At 47.3% G+C, this 17,036-nt stretch overlaps 1 protein-coding gene across 1 annotated transcript in view; it reads left to right on the top strand.

Annotated features, from left to right (window-relative positions):
• The first annotated feature begins 4,660 nt into the window (after positions 1-4,660).
• CDH13 (cadherin 13) overlaps positions 4,661-17,036 on the top strand; it is a 1,182,232-nt gene continuing 1,169,856 nt past the window's right edge. The window contains exon 1 of the mRNA XM_017860982.1: positions 4,661-4,999. Within this exon, the coding sequence (XP_017716471.1) occupies positions 4,955-4,999 (45 nt within the window). The 5' untranslated portion in view covers positions 4,661-4,954. The remainder of the gene's footprint in view (positions 5,000-17,036) is intronic.

Below are 17,036 nucleotides of genomic sequence, written 5' to 3'. Positions count from 1 at the left end.
AACTGAGATGGCCTAAAAGTCAACCCTGGTTTCATCTCCATTGCTAGTGTGGAAGTTATGCTTGTATTAAACATATCACAGAGGACACTGTATTAGGGCAGAACCTAAAAAGATGAAGGAGTATTTTTTGTCTTATTCTTAAATGTGTGGGCTCTGCCTACATCGAGGAAATTCAGAAGGATATCACACCCTATGTGTCCTCCACAAAAGATCTTCAGACACCCACAGGCTCACACATGTCCTTCACTGTGTCTAGTCCTGGTCTGGACTATTGCGAGAAGACCTTGCATCGTAGGGAGCTTCATGTGATGGGCCTCTCAGCATCACACATTTTTCAACACAAAAGCCACTTAATTTACGCGCTCAAACCAAGTCTTCTAAGCACCTGCCATGCTCCAGACCTTGTTCTGAGCATACAGCAGTAAAAATACAGAAATGAGCTTATATTCCAGAGGAAGAGACAGATAGCAAGCCAACAGATGTAATCACTCATTAATTATTGCTACAAAACAAATCACCTCAAAATGTAAAGCAATTGTTTATTTTCAGGTCACATACTGCCAATCAGCTGAGCTGGGCAGATTCCGCTGGGCTTGTTCAAGCATCTATGGGCCCATGAGGGGCTCATCTTTCCTCCTAGGACCAGTGGGATAGCCCACAAATGCTCTTTTCAAGACATCAGTAGGAGCTTTTGCAAGAGCAAGCTAAAACACAGAGGGTCTCTTGGGACCTGAGCTTATAACTGGCACCTCATCCCTTCTGCTTCATTTAATTTGTCACAGAAGTCGCATGGCTAAACCCAAGGCCAAGGGGCAAAGGGCACAGATGCAGGTTGGAGTGAAGGATTGAGATGATAATGCACACAACCATGCGTAGCAGAAGGTCAAGTAACGCAGGGGCCAGGAAGAAACACGAAGCAGTGTTTGTGGCTTAAGAGTGATCAGGAATGCTACTTTTGGCCAGCACTTTGGTAGCCAGGGAGACTTGTTGTAGGATGGTGCATTGTCCTAATCTTGGGTGTTTTTAGCAGGCGTTCCCATTGTAGGGAGTGAGACATTAGCATGAAGGTATGTTGTAGTGCTGTGTGATACGGTCTTCCCTGCATGCTGTCCAAGTAGGTCCCAGTTATCCAGGTCCCCAGACATGCCTAATCGCTGCATTGTTGCATAAGGGCTCCTAGCTGGATTAACCCCACTCTATACAAATGCCTCATCATAGCAGCACATTGAAAGCATAGCAAAATTTGAATACATTATCTCTGCTGGACTATAAGCCAGTCACCCCTCCCCCTACACACACACACCCATGTGCTTGTATGCATACACACAGAAACATGCACACACTCACACAGCCACATCCACCCACTGTGGAATGCCTTCATCAACATCAGCCAAGGACAGGAAACAAGCTCAACCCTTGGCACCCACAGGAGGCAGCTGCTGGCTGTTGGATTATTCCCTCAGTGCCAAGCTAGGCTGCTGCGTCTGGAAAAGGGGTGTGAACCTCGAATGCGTCTAAAGGCAGACACAGCTTCTCGAGGAGCCCACAGATGCTACAGCAGCTGGGGCTTAGTCGGGGGATGATATGGGGTAGGCGGCAGAGTGGGGATACGTAGGGTTCAGCTTTAGTATTTATTTGCCACATCAATCAATTCATCAGCCAAAAAATCCCTATTAGGGAACTAAATAAAAAGCAAAGCAAAACAAAGAAGAATGGATTTCTTCTTCAGAAGCCTTTTATCATTGGAATGAAATAATTTTCTTCTGTTTTGTTGGACAAAGTATGATCTCTTGTTGTTTGGTGAAATGCACATTCTCTGAAAGTTGAGAGGAATAGATGATAGAGGGGGAGAGAAACATCAATATTTACAATAGTCCTGGGAGTGTTATCATGTTATTATTCCCATTTTATTGATAACAAACTGAGTCTTAGGGTACAAAAGTGACTTGCCTCATGTAGGTGGAATCTGAAGATCTCAATTCAGGTCTTACCTTTCTGACAAATCTTTTTCCACCTTAGTAGGCTCGGCATGTTTGGAACCTTGTGGGATTACAGAAGTGAGCCTCAATGCCTAAGGAGACTCCAGAAGTCAACTTGTCTCATTCCTGAGAAGCCAATCTGTGGGGATTGAGGCAAGAAAGGAATGAAGACTGGTCTTTTGGGCACACTCACCTGGAACCAGGTGAGGTTTACTGGAGCCACTCTGCCTGCCAGTAGAACAGCCCAGGACAAAAGCCTGGGACCTTCGCAAATGCCTGAGCAGGACTTTGCAGGGGACAGAATCAGCAGGATTTTCACCAAATGACATCCATCTTAATTGGTAGCATCAGACTCATGAGGTCTTCCATGGCCTGGGCATCACAAACTCATTACTGGTCATTCTGCCAATGGCCTCTTTTTATATATAGTTGATGAATTTGAGGACAAACCAGAGAATTGCCCTTGGCCAAACCAAGCTGTCTCACCCAAGAGTTTTTCCCCCCTTGGGGAAATACTGGGGCAAAAAGCACATTCAGGGAAACCAATCTGTCTGACACTGGCAATTAAATGCTCCAGGCTTGAAGGGACATGGTGCTTTTGCACATGGGTCATTGGCTAGATGTACACACACTGCCCCATCCCAGGACAAGGGGGCCAGCAAATGCAATCCTACCATGATCCCAAAACGGGAAAAATTGGAAATATTTGGTAATCAGCACTAAGGACAAGGGAATGGGGAGACCACAGAAGGCCAGCAGAACTAAAATCCACAGCACCAAACTGTCCTTAGAAGGCAGCCTTGGACACTCCCTCCTCTGAGGGACTGCTTCCCTTAACTGAGCTGCTCCAGATAGAAACCTAGCTAGATCCTCGTCTTCTGCGGTCTAGTTCCTCATGGTGGTTTCTCACCTCCCAAGCTGTCCTCTGCTCTCTTTCGCTATCTTTGTATTGCTAAGCCAAGGGCTCAGTTTAACTGGCCCTGAATGACAAGATGGTGCCCTCCTTGGAATGGAGAAAAGTCTGGATATTTCAGGATGCCTTGATTTGAAGCCTGTTTGACTCTGAAGTTCCCTGGTAAACCAGAGGGAGACGTGAGGATAGATCTCCACACACATGGATTCCAAAGTGTCATGATCTGTGACATCATCTGTCAGACCGTATTGATCAGAGACTCTGGGACAGATGACCCTATTTAGGCAGGGAAATGAGTGGGAGAAGCAGCAAGATTCACCTTTTCCAGTTTCATCTGGGGGTTGTTTTGCCAACATTGCCATCTGTTGGGCCAGTGCTGGCTACAGCAGCCAAGCTTCAGACATCATTGCATCTTTATCAATGACCTTGGGACCACAGGAGATAACCTTCTGACCAAACAGTAGCCAGTGAAGGAATCTTAAAAGGCACATCACCTTATATTTACTCTGTGGTTATGTCGTCACTTAATCCTCACCACAACCTTATGAATTCAGTATAATTCGTATTTTCATTTTACCTGTGAACAAATGGAGGCAGAGAGTTTGAGTAACTTACGAGTAAGTGGCAGATCTGGGGGCTGTGCCTAGATGATGTGGCTCCAGACTCCTTGCCCCTCCCCACCTTCTGCTGCATCTTGATTGAGTCTAGGCATCTATTTCTTTAACACACACTAATTGCTATCTCCATGTTCCAGGCCCTGTGCCAGATGCTAGAAATACATCCCCGTCCACTGGATCTTGGCATGGTCCATGGCTCAGTGTCCTCCTATGTTACGTGTTACATAATGCATTTATTCCTGTATTTAGCCCATGGAAAATAACGCTGAAAGACATTGCCTACATGTTTCTACAACAAAACTGTGTAACTGATGTTTCTTTTGTTGCTTTGGCTATCAGGAAGCTCTTATCCAAATCAGAGCAAATACATTAGAATTTGGGCCTGTCATTTCAGTTTGCTGAACTTTTCCTACTGGCCTAGATTTTCTATTTTGGTTTGTAAATTCTATTGCACAAATGTCCTTTAATGTAAAACACCTTAAATTCTTTTTAAAGGAAGGCTGCATGGAAATGATAAATTAAGGTCTTCCCTGCATATTCTTAGATTTCTACTAGGGAAGGCAGACCTAGATGTCCCTCTTACCCTCAGTCCCAAAGCACCCCATGTATAAAATCCCTTAAGCAGTGACTACGGCTGTTCTGAGTACCTGGGGGTAGTTCAGAGCTTCTGAAAGGTAACATCCATATATAAAAAAAGAAGTTTTCTCCAATCCAGATCCCAGCTGTGGTGCCAGATGCACATTTGTGGAGTGGGTGGCTAGTCAGACTCTCACCTGAGCAGTTAATAAAATGTATTGCCCTCTGATGGCATTTTTTCTGCAAGCTCGAATTGATCTGTCCTCTTTGTGATTTGTGAGATGGCAGGAAAACACCAAACACCATCATGACTTGGGCCACAATGGGGGGAAAAAAGGAAAAAAGAAAAAAAAAATCCACTGCCAAGGCTTGCCAGGAATAGAAAGGGCTGGTACTGCTGGGGTCATTTTATTTGATTTATTGGAAATAGAGTAGATGTTATTAACATTTTAATAAAGAGAATCTTTTTGCACTAGGCTGGAAGTGGCCGCCAGTCCCCCGTGCAATTCCATTCTCTGGAAAAGTGGAATCAGCTGGCATTGACCAGCTTGATTTGCGAGGCTGAGCCCCAACAGTCCAAAGAAGCAAATGGGCTGCCACCTCCGCGGGGCTCGCTCCTCGCGAGGTGCTCACCCCGTATCTGCCATGCAAAACGAGGGAGCGCTATGAAGGAATCCGCCTTGTCAAGCCATTGGTCCTGGTCATCAGCCTCTACCCAATGCTTTCGTGATGCTGCTGCTGATCTATTTGGGAAGTTGGCTGGCTGGCGAGGCAGAGCCTCTCCTCAAAGCCTGGCTCCCACGGAAAATATGCTCAGTGCAGCCGCGTGCATGAATGAAAACGCCGCCGGGCGCTTCTAGTCGGACAAAATGCAGCCGAGAACTCCGCTCGTTCTGTGCGTTCTCCTGTCCCAGGTAGGGAAGAGGGGCTGCCGGGCGCGCTCCGCGCCCCATTTCTGCATTCAGATCGCCCGACACGGGCAGGGTGAGGGGGCTTTCGGGGGGTCGGGGCCTCCGGTCGCGGCGGCGAAGACAGATCGGGGCTCGGCAGGGAGGTCATTCCGAGCCCAGAGATCCTAGGCGCCCCCACACACAGGCTCCCCTCTGGCTTGTGTATGTGTGTATAGGTTTGTTCACGGGAGGAGGAGAGAGCTCCCGGTCCTTTTTTGCTAGCAGGGGCGACATTCTCGCCCACATCAAGTGGGGTAACTTTGGTTCCCTCCTCCGGAGGCTCCGTGCATTGGAGAAGGACTCAGTTGGAGGCGACTCCAACGAGCCGCGGTTTCCAACCCAGCTGAACGCCCAGCGGCGGAAGCGCTGCTCGAGTCCGGATTGCGGGCTGCCGGGCTGGAGAGGCCGAGCAGGCACCACCGACTTCCCGGGGCGACCGGGCCCCCTGGCACAGCTCGGCTGCGCGCTGGAAGGCGCCTCGGGGCAGCAGAGAGCCGCAGCCCAGCTGCCGCTGTCGCTCAAAGGCGCCGGCGCCGGCCGCACCCGCATCGGGGTCCTTTTGCTCCCAGACCCCGGCCCCGAAAGGGCCGGAGCGCGTCCCCTGCCAGGGCGCAGGCCCCAGCCCCCCGCACCCCTATTGTCCAGCCAGCTGGAGCTCCGGCCTGATCCCCGGCTGCCGCCTCTGCTGCCTTCCCTGGGCGGGAGCGGAGCGTAGAGAAAAGTTCAAGCCTTGCCCACCCGGGCTGCAGCTGCCTGTTAACCCTCCGAGCGCTGCGGCGAGAGGGAAGGGCCCGCCAACCAGGAGAGGGGGCGAGGGAGACGCGGTCCGCCTGCAATCACCTCTGCATCTCAGAGATTTCGGGAAGTTTGAGTGCAGGAAAGCGGCGCTCCGAGGCCAGGCCTGGGGTGCTGGCGGCTGTGGGGGGCACGCCCAGCGCTGCTCGGGAGCCTGTGGTTTCGGAGAGCACCCGTTCCAGTCCCCCATCGCCTCTCTGGCAGGCTTTGGGACTTGGAGTGAGCTGGCAGCCTTCAAGTGGGTGGATAGGAGCCAGGGCAGGGCAGGGCCGGGCAGAGAGGAGGGAAAGAGACAGGGAGTGCCTCAGGGTGCTAGGAATAAGTGTTGAGTTCCTGGCTGGGGTAGAGCCTCAGGTGTGAGTTTGCGGGTGAGAGGGAGGGGAAGGGAGTTGGGGATCCCAGGTAGGGACTGTCTGGGATGGGGAGACAGGAGCAGCCTTCTAAGGGGAGACAGTGCTAGAGCAATGTTGGGGTTAGACTTTGGAAATGGGCTAACGTCTCAGAAATGCAGTGATGGGTGATAGTACCAGGGGAGATTCAAGTGCCTGTCTGCTGAGCCCACTCCCATGCTCCTGACTTGTTTCTTTCTTGGATATACAGTCCCCATTGAGGGCTGCCCAGTTATAGCTCCTTTTCTACCAGGCTTTGCTGGTTGATTATCTTGGGGTCTCAACAATCTTGAGTCTTGCCATGGATCCCAAGCCTGGCTGTGAACCAGTTTTCCAGATGTCCTGTACCCTAAAGATCCCTAAGGCTGTATGTGTGTACATATACTCCAGTTTAGCAAGGCGGTTTGGAGCATGCTTCAGACAGAAAGGATTGAGACAGATCCTTCCTGCCATCTGCTAGTGGTGCCACCCTGGGCAAGTTGTTTAACCTCTTTGAGCTTCCAAGTTCTCCATTGTAAAATAATCTGCTGCCTTCCTAGGACTGCTGAGTGGATAGGATTGCATTCAACAGGATGTCCTATGCAATGCATGCCACTCTGGGAGCTGTGGGTGTCTGAGAGCGCTTACCATTGCATTGTCCAGGACTTCACAGTCCTCTTTTTTTCTTGGCAGGTTTCAACCTCAGTTCAGATTCCAGGGCTTGCCCAAAGTTATGCCTCCTTTAGAGCAAGACAGACCACGTGACAGGGCCCCAAGATCGATTTTTATGCACTAAGGGCTCTGTGCATGGTTCTTTTTGCAAATGAACTGGTGCGTCTCCTCACCCAGGGCCAGGCTGGCACAGGTGGGTTCTGAAGGCTCACTCTATTTATTTAGACGAAGGAAGCAGAGATTTTGCTGTGAATTGAAATGATTGCCCTGAGAGGCTTATTTCTATTTTCAATTGTTATGCATATCAGAGCAAATGTCTACATTAGGATAGTAATGGATATCCCGGTAGCAATAGTACCTCACAGAAAAATCATTTTGATGCAATCCAGTTAACCGGCAAGAAGTTCCACTGCAGAGCTCTGTGTGCCATAGAAAAAAGTGGGGAAAGTCTTAAAGCCTTTGAGTCGACAAGTAAAAACAAAACTTTCCTGAGGCAGAGAGAAAACAGAAGGGAAAAACAATGTAATAAAGCAAATTAGTCACTGGGCCCTGGTGGTGTTCAGGCAAGCCTGTATGTTTTTTTCCACCACAGTTGTAAAGCATTGGGTCCGGCTTTGGAAGCCATCAGTCTCTGTAAGCTTGTTGGCTTGCTTATTGTTTTAGGCATTTTGGTAGGAGGTGAGGAATTCTAAGCATCAATGACTGGAAGCTGGCACCGTTGAACACTCACCTCTCCTATCCCCTGGGGTGTTTTGGGGAAGTCTGTCCCAGAAGTGGCCTCTGGAATTTGCCTATGATAAGTAATGAGTATGAAACAAATCAAGAAAGAAATGAGCAAAAAATTCTGTGGTAAATGTGATTCCCCTCCCTATTTGGGTAGCACTTACAACTAACCAAGGGTTCTAACAATGAATGAGTAATCCCCCAAGAATTAGGAATTTAGGGAGTGGTTCAGGCTTGGAGGACAGTCACTTGGGAGTGACTAAAAATGTTCCATGGAATTCTGACATTTCGCTATAAAGTGAGGAGTTCTCGCTTGGGGTCAGAATCTTGATTTTCAGGATTTTCAATGAGAATCAGTGTCTTGTAGTGCTCCTGCAAATTTGTGTGTTATGTTTTAAGAGCAGTGTTTATTTGCAGAACCTTTTGGATGAGGAAAGAGACACAGGGTTGAAGAGAGTGCTGTCCCCTGCCCCTCTAGGGTTGATATATGACAGCCTGTAAGATTTCCAGAGCACTAGGGAAACGGAATATGTAGTAAAAGGAGTCAGTGATAGAGTTCACCTGTCTGAATATTTTTTTTTTAGCAAGTCCCAAAACAGGTTTAATAAACTGCAAAGCTGAGTATGTAATCTGGAATTTGTGTAATTCCACAGTCTATACTAAAAGCCCCAACAGTCATCTTAGCTGATCGCTCCTACTCTGCCTGCCTCCCTTCTCCCCTTTTCTATCTTTAGCCCTTGGGTTTTCCATTAAGTAAAATCTATTTCCTTCCAGAGGTATCCTTTATGTGTTATAGTGAAATTGCCCAACAAACCAACATACCCGATAACTGCATTATCTAAAAGTATCAGCACTTGGATGTGTAAATTGAGCCTCAATCTGAAGTTCAATGTTTAGATTAAAGTATAGCTAGGTTCTTGAAAACATCCTTATTTCCTTCCAAAAATAGAATTGCTCGGGGAGTCTAGTTAATTTATGTTTAGTGGAAGGTAAGGAAAAGGACAAACTATGGATTTAATTTACACCTGAGTGACAGTCATGTCATCTAAGTAGCCAACAGTGTTTCTATGTGCGCATCTGAGTGAGTGTGTACATCTCTGTGCGTTTTGATCTTATAATACCTGTTGAAAAATTTCTCCAGAAGAGGGCTCCATCCACAGCATTACAAAATTCTGAATCTACAGCTCATTTTAAAGAACTTCAACGTAGCAACTCCATCAAAACAAAACTATTCTCCTTATTACACATTATTTGCCACAAGCATCCCCACATGAGAAATCCTGACATTTTCCCTGTCTTTCTTTCTGTGTCTCTTGCTTGCTTGCTTTCTTGCTTTCTTTCGCTTTCTTGCTAGCTTTCTTGTTGCTTTCTTGCTTTCTCTGTCTCTCTCTTGCTTGCTTGCTTTCTTTCTTTTGCTTTCTTGTTTTCTCACTGGTTTTCTTCTTGCTTTCTTTCCTTTCCCCTTTTGTAGTTGGGTCTGTTCTAATTCATTCTTCAACTCCGTATCCCCTCTGAGTATTGGAGCAGGGAGAATTTCAAAGACCTTTGTAGACAATGCAATATGGAATGTGAGGAAGTTCTGAAATTTCCTGGCATTTGACTTTGGTTGGACTTGATTTTATTCTTTAGGCAGCCAAAGGCAGGAACAGTTCCGCCTGTGGAAGGAGATAGCCTTCCCCCTTACATAACCACCCAGAAGCATGCCTCCTGAGCTTGGTCCACTCACTTTCGAACACCCATTGAAAAGGAGAGGGAAATATCCGCCTGTCAGCCAATTACGATAATCAGCTGGACAGAATCAAACCAAGTGACCAGTGGTTTCGGCACTGTTTCTATTTAGCTGTCGACCAGGTGCCCATGCACCTGTGAGAATCTGACCCTCCTGAAGGATGTTGCCAATATAATTCCCCACAGCCTGCTTCTTCTGCAGCCATCTGGGATCCCAGGCCTGGCTCCCCAGGTATGAACAGGCTGCACAGACAATGGTTGGGCTGTAGGATCTCTTGCTTCTGCAGTAGGCACTCAGCAGTGGCCTTATTCTAGAGTTAGGGTGGAAAGTCATCTTTCTCTGCTGAGAGAGGCAGCTTAGGGGAAGGCAGGAGAGGAGAGAAAGGACATTTCTAACTTGAAGTGCCGACTGAGCCAGGGTCTGTGGAGGTAAATGGGTCACCCTCTGGCTTAGCAGGTTGAACCTCAAGACATCTGCTTGATGGTAATGAAACTCATCTATCCCAACCCTGCAACTCTGGCTTCTGGGCAGAGGTTGCCAAGTAGCAGCCACAGACTAAATTTGGCGGTGGATGCACTTGGTTTGGCACAAATGTTTTGAAAATTGTACATTAATAAAAAAGAAATCCAGGTTTCTAGCATTTCTGAAAAAGTCAGGTCAGACAGCCCTAGATCCACACTTCCACATGGCCATACTTGACAGGGCTGAGTCACTACTGCCCTGTTTAGGCAGGACGTGCCTCAGTCACTTGCCACAATCCCCACCACTCTCTACTACCCAGCCTTCTGTGCTCACTAATTTTGCCTGCTTGCCTCGAGGGCTTTTTGAGTTTGCAACCTCTGCTTTCATAAATGTTGAGGTTTGATCAAATTGATGCAGTTAATTTCTCAGTGATGGTCTATTTGAAAAGGCAGGGAGTGGCCGTTTCTCATTCCCTGTGATTGAATTCCATTGATACGTGCTTTGGAACAGCATGACCAAGGAGACTGCCCCTTCCTAAGCACATTACTGGCAGCACTGCTGGACGGACACCCAGAGTGACATAGCACCCAGAGAGACACAGCACCCAGAGAGACACAACACCCAGAGAGACACAACACCCAGAGAGACACAGCACGCAGAGAGACACAACACCCAGAGAGACACAGCACTTCTGAGTATGGACACTGCTATCTCTAGAGTTACAACACCCTAGAGATGTCTCTCTAGCACGTCTGTGTTGTATCTTCATACACTCTCTAGATGAGTCATAACACCCAGTGTGTCTACAGCACGCAGAAGAGAGACACAACACCCAGAGAGACACAGCACCCAGATCATTGCTTCAGGTGTAAGAGTTATGCAGAGAAGTGACACACTGCAGCTCTGAGTCAGTACAAGCCCTGGCACACCAGTGTGTTGGTACAAAATGTCGTCATGCACCGGCAGCCAAGGGACTCTGAAACCCTGGGATCATATAGAGGCCCTCATACCCTCTCTGTCAGCAGTCCCCAAACATTTTGGCACCAGGGACCGATTTCATGGAAGATAGTTTTTCCACGGACTGGAAGTCAGGGGATGGTTTTGGGATGATTCAAGCACATTACATTTATTATGCATTTAATTTCTATGTTGTTACATTGTAATATATAATGAAATAATTATACAACTCACTATAATGTAGAATCACTGGGAGCCCTGTGTTTTTCTGCCACTAGATGGTCCCATCTGGGGGTGACGGGAGACAGTAACCGATCATCAGGCATTAGATTCTCATAAGGCGAATGTGACCTAGATCCCATGCATGCACTCTTCACATAGGGTTCCAACTCCTATGAAAATCCAGTGCCACGGCTGAGCTGACAGGAGGCGGAGCTCAGGCGGTAATGCGAGTGCTGGGGAGACATTATAAATACAGATGAAGCTTTTGCTTGCTCACGGGCCACTCACTTCCTGCTGTGTGGCCTGGTTTCTAACAGGCCATGGACTGGTACTGGCCTGGGGGTTGGGGACCCCTGCTCTATGTAGTGTTGTACCAAGAGCATCACTGTCCTTGGAGAACAGTGACACCTGGACATCGTCATTCCAGGAGTGGAGTGTTGCTCCCCCACGGTATAGACATAACCAGAACATCACAGTAACTTACTGTACTTAGACTTGCCAGGGCCTCTGGGAACACTGTCCTAATATTCAGCACCTTTGTAACTTCAGGATAAAGTTGCATCTGCAGCTTTGTCACCTAGAGTACTTTTTTTGAGACAGAGTCTCACTCTGTCACCCAAGTCAGAGTGCAGTGGCGCGATCTCGGCTCACTGCAACCTCCACCTCCAGGGTTTAAGCAATTCTGTGCCTCAGCCTCCCGAGTAGCTGGGATTACAGTTGACCGCCACCAGGCCCAGCTAATTTTTGTAGTTTTAGTAGAGATGGGGTTTCACCATCTTGGCCAGGCTGGTCTTGAACTCCTGATCTCGTGATCCACCCGCCTCACCTCTCCAAGTGCTGGGATAAACAGGCGTGAGCCACTGCGCCTGGCCGAGTACTCTTATGCATAGGACACTGTCACACCTAGCACCGTCCTGGAGCTTGTGTGACGTTTTATATCTGTTTTAACAGTTAACACCCACGACTGTTCTATACACAGTGTTAATGCTACAATTAATGCTCTCTGGCTCTGTAAATACTAGACTAATCTGCCTGCCTCCTCCCATAGCAGCAGGTGAGCCTCAGATGATTCTTGTTTTCCATAGCTACAGACCCCAAAGATCAGGGTAAATATAACTCCATATACACATGTTAAAAAAAGTGGTTGTTTTTCCTCTGCCAGTTGCCAACAGAAGTCAAATTCTCGAAAATTAACATTAGCAATAGGCACGTTTTGACATGTCATGTCTCATTTCAAAGACACCAATGAGCGTCACCCGATCTGCTGCAGAGGCACAAAGACCCTGTGTCTCCTAGCTGAACGCAGGCCGGGCTGGGGCGGAGGGCAGCAGCTGCTCAGCCATCAACAGCCCTGCCACATGCCTGGGCAGGGCCCGGAAATGAGCTCAGCCTCTGGAGAAGCCTGGGGAATGGAAGGAAGGAATGTGGCAGCCGCCATCCTTGCCTTACAGGGTCTTCAGGCCAATGTTTCTTTCCCCCAAGGTGTTAGGGAACGGCATTCCTGTGTTGTGTGCTGCAGGAAGAAGGTGCTGACTGCAAACACCTGAAGCTTGAGCTTCTGTGGCTGTCTCCCTGTGGACTGATTGATGTAGGGCCTGTGGAAAGTTGCTGGACACTGCCAGCAGAACCGAGGCTGACTCAGACTGATCGGAGTATCCCTCCTCAACTGCCATCAGCCGTTGGGCATTTGGGATCATCTAACTCAGGGGTTGCAAATTATGGCCCGTGAGCCAATTTCTGCCTGCAGCCTGGTTTTATAAATAGTTTTATTGGATGATAGCCACACCTATTCATTTATATAATTGTTTATGGCTGCCTTTGTGCTATAACAACAGAGTTGAGACTGTCTGGCCCCCGAAGCTGAAAATATTTACTATTTAGTCCCTTAGAGAAAAAGTTTCCTGACTATCTAACTTAAAGTTACAGCCAAAGAGGCTTCTGGGAGTCTTCTCAAATAAGGGGGGCCTGAGAAATTCAGCCATTAGGGACTTTTCCTCCCAGGCCCCAAGCACCCAAGCAACTTGAGTTCAGGGGGATTCACCTGAGACCAAATGGCTCCAGTAAATACCTATGATCTCTGTGGAGGACCTACTGTGTTCCAAGCACCACTTGTGTGTTCAGGATACAGCTGCTAATAAGGCAGACTGAGTCTCTGCTCTCTCGGGGCTCACAGCTTGGCAGGAAGGATCAATAGCAATTAATGAATAATTTAAGATGGAGACAGTCGCAATGAGGGAAGGGAGCCCAGCTGTGTGAGGTCATGCCGTCCTAAGTATTTTGCCTAGGTGTTCTTTGTCTTTCTACTCCACTAGACTATAAGCTCTGTTGTGGCACACATTGTGGCTTGATTCGTTCACTTCTATACTCCCAGGGCTTAGAACAGTCCCTGGCACATAGTAGATACTCAGCAAACATGAATGAACAAATGAATGAATGAATACAAGAAAGACATCAGAAGCAGATGAAGGATCTGGGTGGCTTCCCTGACAACCTGATGCTTGAGCCCAAATCTGGAGGAGCAGTAGGGCTTCCAGACAAAGACACAATAGAGGTCGTGGGTGGGGAAAGGCATTCCAGGAAGAAGACACAGTCTGGGTGAAGCCTCTATTCAGGGGAAACACCACACAGCCAAGGCAGTGGTGTGAAGTGTGGCTGGGAGGTGCCAGAGTCAATGGGGCCTTGTCAACCACTGCAAGGATATTGGTGTTTTTCTCAGAGCAAGTGGCAGCCATTGAGGGTAATGAGGGAAAGGTACAGAGTGACGTGATCAGATTTGCATTCTGGCTACAAGTAGCAAATGGGTTGGAGCTGGGTAAGAATGGAAAGGATAGTCTGGTCTAGGGCTGAGATCATGGGATGCTGGATTCAGGAATGATGGTACAGAGATGGGGCAGATGAGCGAAGTATACTGATATGGTTTGGGTCTATGTCCCCAGCCAAATTTCATGTCAAATTGTAATCCCTAATGTTGGAGGTGAAGCCCAGTGGGAGGTGATTAGGTGATCATGAGGGCGGATTTCCCCTTGCTGTTGTCGTGATAGTGAGTGAATTCTCACAAGACCTGGTTGTTTGAAAGTGTATAGCACTTCCCTCTTTGTGCCCCCTCTTTCTCCTGCTTGCTGTGTGAAGATGTGCCTCCTTCCCCTTCCCCTTCTGCCATGATTATAAGTTTCCTGAGGCCTTTACAGCCATACTTCCTCTACAGCATGCAGCCTTGCAAGCCAATTGAACCTTTTGTCTTTATAAATTACCCAGTCCCAGGCAGTTCTTTATAGCAATGTGAGAATGGACTAAATCCTATTCAGATAATCCAAGAGACATATAGGCGGATAACTTGACAGGCCTTGATGGTGGCTGGGTATGGAGATGGCAGGGTCAGGGAGAGGTTAAGGATGCCAGGTTGAGTTCTGACTCTTCCAATTGGCAGCAAGAGTCAAACAAGGAGACCAGGTGTTAGACATTGTAAACAGTGTCAGTCTGAGGGCTTCTCTACGTGGGAGTGGAATCCAGGCTGCAGAACGTTCCTGGGAGAGGCACCTAAGACCTGCATTACAGTATTGCCAGCAGATCCAGTCCATACTTGCATCTGGGAAGGCCACTGGGGGAGCCTGGAAATGCCCTTGAATAAAGTGACCGATGTGCAGCCCCTATAATTAACCAATCTCTGAGACTTTTCATGCACAAGATATTTGAGAGAAACATTGCCAAGCCCTTTAATCGTTTCTTGAACATTCCATCAGCAGCATATAGAAATAATTCTTACATGAAGCAAATAATGATCTCCTACCCTCAGCAATCACTTTGTGAATGCTAACAAGCCTCTGTTCCAGCATGTTGGGTGTAGCCTTGGTGGCTTACGTTTTTGGTGTAGTAGGAGAATATTCAACTGGGTGCCAGGCAGTGGTATGTTGGTAAATGTTTAACAACAGGGCCACTCTAAAGAAATACCCAAACCAAAAAGCAAAACCCAAACCAAGATATAACCAAGTAGTTTATAGCTCTTGCCAATTTCTGTGGTGTAAATACTCCCATCATGGGCAATTTGAATCTACCAACCTGAGGGTTTCCTAAAAATTTAACAATGGGCTCTTGCTACCTGACACTAACTGGCTCCAGCACACCATGGACTTGGATCCTGTTTCTAGCTCCCCCCTCACTCGTGGTGTGATCTTCAGCAAGCAGCTTCAATGTTTTCCTCTGTAAAATGGACCAGGTTACTTGGAGGTTCAAGTGAGAAAAAAGATGTTAGAATGCAGGGAAGTCTAATTTGCTGCAAAAATGCATGCAGATTATCTAAATCATTATCACTTACAAGGAAACAGGTCCTTTGGCCAGGATTCTACAGCTGTCTAACTGGGCCCTGTAGAAATACTTAGTGAGTTTGACTCAGCCACTGAATGAAGTTTGATGTGTGAGAAACAGAGGGTGTACTTCTGCTCCTTGCAGTTCTGCATATTTTTGCAGTAAGAAAGATTACTGCGTTCTGTGGCAGTATTGATTCTGAACGTGTCAATGCTGTTTTCCTGCTGTCTTTCCCTTCTTTTCTTCCTGCTTTCCTCAACAAAGATATTTAGTGAGTGCTGTATGCCAGGCACTCTCCTAGGTACTTTATCCTCAGAAGGTGAGGTCTGTATAGTTACTGTGCCCTTTTAACAGATGAAGAAACTGGTGAGTTTAAGGAACTGGCCCAAGATCACAGAATAACAAGTGGTGAGCTGGGATTTGCACCTGGGTCTGTGTGTGGGCGAGTCCACCTGGGGCCCATGTCTTCACTTAGCAAGTATTTATTGAGCATTTAGGGAATTCAGAGGTAAACAAGATGAACCGAATCAGTGTCTCATGGAGCTTACAGTCTTGTGGGAGCAGCAGATAAAAACAAGTAAGTAGTTGGAATAAGTACAAATGTGGTAATTGTTACAATAGGAAACAGTAGAGGCTGAAATAGACTAAAGGGAGGAGCTAGGCTGCTGTGCCCTCCTTTGGTTCCTTTCATCTGCCTTGCCTCCCTCTTTCTGCCGTCTTTTTTTTTTCCTTCTTCCCTTAAATGTGAATACCTACCAAGTATGAAGAATGCTGCAAATCTGGGAACCCAGAGGTGAGCACAGCAATCTGGGCCCTCACCGGGAAATGCGCTGGAGCAGAATTAGAGCCTGGGGCTGCCTGGACCCAGAGCTGCTGGTGTCTTGGACTGCTTAGGGGCATTAGGGAGACCTCCTAGCCCTTTGGAAGTGAGCTTGAATCCCTGCCCAGCCATTTACACACTGTGTTGCCTCAGATAAGTGACTTCATTTCCCTCCTTGTCTGTTTTCCCCTGTATTAAAACAACTAAAAAGGAATATCTGTGCTTGCCCTGCAGGATTTCTGTGAGAATTAAATAAGTGTATGCTAATGATGCCATCCTATGCTTAAGAAATGTTGGTTGTATTACTTTTCAACCTGTTCCCCAAGGAAGTTTATGGTCTAAAGGAGTCATGGGGCCTTGGCTTTCAGGATGTGACTAACTTAAGGGGGGAAATGACTGTGTATTTTATAATGCGTGGACATTAAAAAAAAAATAAAGTTTGCTCCCCAGGGAGGATTTGGCGGTTCCCATATTAGTAGGTCCCCCAAGATTGTTCCCCTGGGCATTCATGCCTCATAAAATCATTTGATCTGGTGGGATCTCATCTTCTTTGTTTTATTATTATTATACTTTAAGTTCTAGGGTACATGTGCACAATGTACAGGTTTCTTACATGTGTATACATGTGCCATGTTGGTGTGCTGCACCCATTAACTTGTCATTTACATTAGGTATCTCTCCTAATGCTATCCCTCCTCCCTCCCCCCTCCCCACAATAGGCCCCGGTGTGTGATGTTCCCCTTCCTGAGTCCAAGTGATCTCATTGTTCAATTCCCACCTGTGAATGAGAACATGCGGTATCTGGTTTTCTGTTCTTGCGATAGTTTGCTGAGAATGATGGTTTCCAGCTGCATCCATGTCCCTACAAAGGACATGAACTCATCCTTTTTTATGGCTGCATAGTATTCCATGGTGTATATGTGCCACATTTTCTTTTCTTTTTTTTTTTTT

The sequence above is a fragment of the Rhinopithecus bieti genome, unplaced genomic scaffold, assembly GCF_001698545.2.
Source record: "Rhinopithecus bieti isolate Rb0 unplaced genomic scaffold, ASM169854v2 scaffold_1618, whole genome shotgun sequence".
In the NCBI taxonomy this organism is placed as follows: domain Eukaryota; kingdom Metazoa; phylum Chordata; class Mammalia; order Primates; family Cercopithecidae; genus Rhinopithecus; species Rhinopithecus bieti.
This window is presented reverse-complemented; position numbering and strand designations above follow the sequence as displayed.